This window comes from Lathyrus oleraceus, chromosome 4 (genome assembly GCF_024323335.1).
Source record: "Lathyrus oleraceus cultivar Zhongwan6 chromosome 4, CAAS_Psat_ZW6_1.0, whole genome shotgun sequence".
NCBI classification, from domain to species: domain Eukaryota; kingdom Viridiplantae; phylum Streptophyta; class Magnoliopsida; order Fabales; family Fabaceae; genus Lathyrus; species Lathyrus oleraceus.
Window position 1 is genome coordinate 375326788 of NC_066582.1, and position 4172 is coordinate 375330959.

The following is a 4172-nucleotide window of genomic DNA, read 5'->3' on the forward strand; positions in this document are numbered from 1 at the left end:
ACCGATTAGTATATATATATATATATATATATATATATATATATATATATATATATATATATATATATATATATATATATATATATATATATATATATATATATATATATATATATATATATGTATGACTCAATAAAAATCTTATGAAATATCGAACCAACCGAATCAACCAAAACGGACATTGGTTTAGTTTGGTTTGGTTTGATTTTATTTCTAACAATCAACCAAAGCAAATCGAATCACATGCTTTTTTCTCTTAAAGTTTAGATAACTTTTATCGTCAAAACCACCCAAACTACATCGTAAACAACCTTGATCAACATCCCTAATTTACTCTTCTTAAAAATCATGTTTTTTTTTAAAAATTAAAAAACAACTATTATTAGTCTCTTATACCTTTTCTACATTCACTATATCCTAAAATATATTTACGTTTGATCTGTTTACACAAATTTTAAGAAGATATTGTAAATAAAGTATAAATAATTATTCTATTTAATTATTTATATTAACTATTAGTGTATTTTCTATCTTTTAAGAATGATAACTCAAGAGCGAAGCCATAACATTGATTACAAATTATAAATAAAGTATAAATAATTAAAGTTATGTTAAAAACTAAAAGTGATCACTATTTCTAAACAATATTTTGATCAAATAATGTTATAATAATAATAATAATAATAATAATAATAATAATAATAATAATAATAATAATAATAATAATAATAATAATAATAATAATAATAATAATAATAATGATGATGAAAGAGATATAGTACTTTTTAAATTCATTGAAAAATTCATATATTTATTTGAACGGCATAATAGATCAAATATATTGATTTTTCAATAAATTTAAAAAATAATTTTTTAATTAAAATCAGATGAAATATTATATTTTTTGGTAGGCATTATTATTTATTATTAGGGTATAAGGAGGTGGTTCATCTCATAAAAAAATGATATTTAATTTTTTGTTGTTGAGTTTTTTTATTTAATTCACACAATTATGATATTTTTACTTAAATTTAATTGATTTTGATAATAAATTAATATTATTTGTTAAAACACTTTTCTTCACTGTAATAAATAGAGTAGTTAAGTGAAATAAAGATATATTATTTCAGAGAAAATGCTGCATTAATCTAAACTTTTAACTATTAAGAACATACAAAAACGAATAGAAGGAGTTATCTATTTCTTATGAAACAAAACCCATGTCAAATTTCAAATTCACCATGAATTAAAACCATTTTGATACAAAATGGAATATAAAAATTTCGTCATTATGCAACCTTAAATGGCAATTTAATTCATAATATTAGATCGAGAGAAATTGTAGGAACTTATTTTATTGCACTATAAAACCAATACGAATGTTTTCTTACGAATACACCATTTAAAAGTTTCACACATTTGTAATACTAAGATTGCACTCTCATTTCAACATGAATAACACAGGCAGCCTAAGAAAGAAAACCATGGGACGCAAGAAAATAGAAATCAAGAAAGTCGAAAAAGAAACCAACAAACAAGTCACATTCTCGAAAAGAAGATCTGGATTATTCAAAAAAGCTTGCGAACTTTGTGTCTTAAGCGATGTTAATCTAGCCATCATTGTGTTTTCTCCAGCTGACAAACTATTCTGCTGCGGTCGTCCAAACACCGACGCGATCCTCAACAGTTACATCAAAGGAACCACCGAGTTTGAGGATCAGAAGTCGATGGAAGATTCTTGGATCTGTGAGGAGTATAATAGAGAATATGAAGAGGCACTAAAGATGTTGGAAATGGAAAAGAAGAAACTTGCGGATATTGAGAATATGGCTAGGTTTCCCAATAGAGGTGGATGGTGGAATGCTTCTATAGATGATATGAGTAGTGAAGAGCTGGAACAGTTTATGATGTCGGTTTTTGAGTTAAGGAAGAAGCTTGCTGAAAAAGAACATGAATATCTCATGATGTTTTCTATGTAACAGAAATGTTTGCCATTATGAATAAATTGTTTTTTATTGTTATTCTTCTTTTAGTCTGCACTTTGTATTTAGCAATGGACATTTGTTTAATTGTAATTTGACTTGGATACTTTTCTCATATCATGTGTTTATTTGAATAATTTCTTAAGGATTTTGTGTTATTAGGAATATTGAACCCATTTTATGTTCTCTTATGCCAATTTAGAAGTGTCAATCACCACATTAGGCAAGTTAGGAAGATACAAATAGCAAAACATGTATTAATAGGCTACGACATTAGAGGCTAGTGGCAACCTTCAGAGTCTGACATCAGAAATAGATATAGCATTGGAAATAAAAATACTCAGAAGTAAAGGCATGCAACACAAAGATTATCTCGATTTCTCTCCTCAACTGATAGTAGTCCAGTCTCCTTGCCTCAACAAAAACTTTTCATTATAATCAACATATTACACTTTGCTTAAACACAGTTGCAAGATACTTTAGTTGCTCAATCAACCTAGAAAAAGACTTCTGCTCAAGCAATCTTGCAAGAGATTTCTGCTCAATCAACCTAAAAAGAGACTTCACTGACAAGAGATTCCTTGCTCAAGCACGTAGGCAAGAATCTTCCTCTACTTTAAACAAATAGTTTAGTAGAAATTATAACCACTATACTTAGACACACAACCAGAAGTATAGTAGTTTTTCAACAACTACAAAGGTTCTTAACCTCTTAAGATTTCTAAGATATACAAAGATAAGAAATCTTAAGATCTTATGCAATAACAGTTACAAATGAAAGCTTATAGTTATGCTTAAGATATTGTATTGCGATGTTGTTGTGCACCTTTCTTTAAATCTTCAGCTTCCTTTTATAGAGGTAGAGAAAGAGTCTTTGGAGGGTTTGAACACAAGAGCAAACTTAGTGAAGAAGCATGCCAAGAGAGACGTTGGAGAATGTATCTGATTAGAAGCTTTGTCCACTGAATAATGACATTGTTTCCAACATCTTTCGAAGTAATAGGTATCACCAAAAGGTAGGACAAATTGAAGAGGTCACATCACTATTCTTTGAGCCTTGCAAAACGAAATCCTAGTTGACTCTGTCCAGAAATTTGAGTATTTGACAAGTCTGGTCTGTTTTGGTACAATGTACGGATCAGATGCTCTTCAAACATTCAGAGTTTGAGTTGTCACCCGAGTTGGAACATATGACCAGAGGATGAACCTTCAGAGGTTGATGAACACATTTAGAGTTATCAGATTCTGATCAATCAGAATCAGAGTTATAATGCTTCTCCACATATGCTTTCGACATGATTAATTTAGAATGAATTCTTTACTTGTGATCATGCACACTTGAACATAAGTTAGTATACCCATTTGTTCTTTAATTACTTTGTTATCATCAAAACTCAAGGGATACGAACAATCTTGTTCCAGTAATCCTCCCCTTTTTGGTGATGACAAACAAATGTATTTAAGAACAATGGTTGGTCAGTTTAACTAACTTGACAATATCAGAGTCAGAGGTTTGTAAGCTCCCCCTGAGTCTAATAGTCCATAGGTTAAATTTTGTAAGCCCCCTTTTAGTTCTATCCAAGTTAATTTAAACTTATTTTGATAAATAATGTTCTGATGAAAGCAATATCAAACTAATTAGGGTTTAGGTAAATTAAAAGCATTTAGAATATACTTTTAATCCTCTTAAATATTCCCATAAATTTCCCCCTTTTGTCATCAACAAAAAATAACAAAAAACAAATATGGATGACTGATAAGCATATGTACCACATATTTCAAGATGTTCAAAGGTAGATTATGATAACACGGTCTTCAATAAATATTAATCACTAAGGCATACGACTCAAAAAACACAATTATGAAGAGAAGGAATAAGAGAAACAAACCCTTATAAGAACAGATGCAAAAACCACACCAAATCACATAGCTCTAAAGAATCAAGTATGAGCAAAAGGAAGACATTCAAGGAGGACAATAGAGATTTTGCAAAAGAGATACGTAATTTGATGAGAAATAATGCAAGTAAAAGGAAAGAAGAAGGTTGAGTAAATGACAAAGGCTATGTGATCCACAACTGCAGATGAAGAAGGAACATCTGGTGGAGTCTCTGAAGAGGGCAAGAATCCATATATAGATCTGAAAATTCTTATGGAGGAAGAGTGTGATTTGGACTAGAAAACATTTTTG

General features: G+C 29.3%; 1 protein-coding gene across 1 annotated transcript; it reads left to right on the top strand.

The window, feature by feature from the left end:
- Window positions 1–1478: 1478 nt before the first annotated feature.
- Window positions 1479–1979, top strand: LOC127137592 (agamous-like MADS-box protein AGL62). The gene has a single exon (XM_051064044.1). It carries the CDS (start codon window positions 1485–1487, stop codon window positions 1977–1979), a length of 495 nt encoding a protein of 164 aa, XP_050920001.1. The 5' UTR covers window positions 1479–1484.
- Window positions 1980–4172: the final 2193 nt, after the last annotated feature.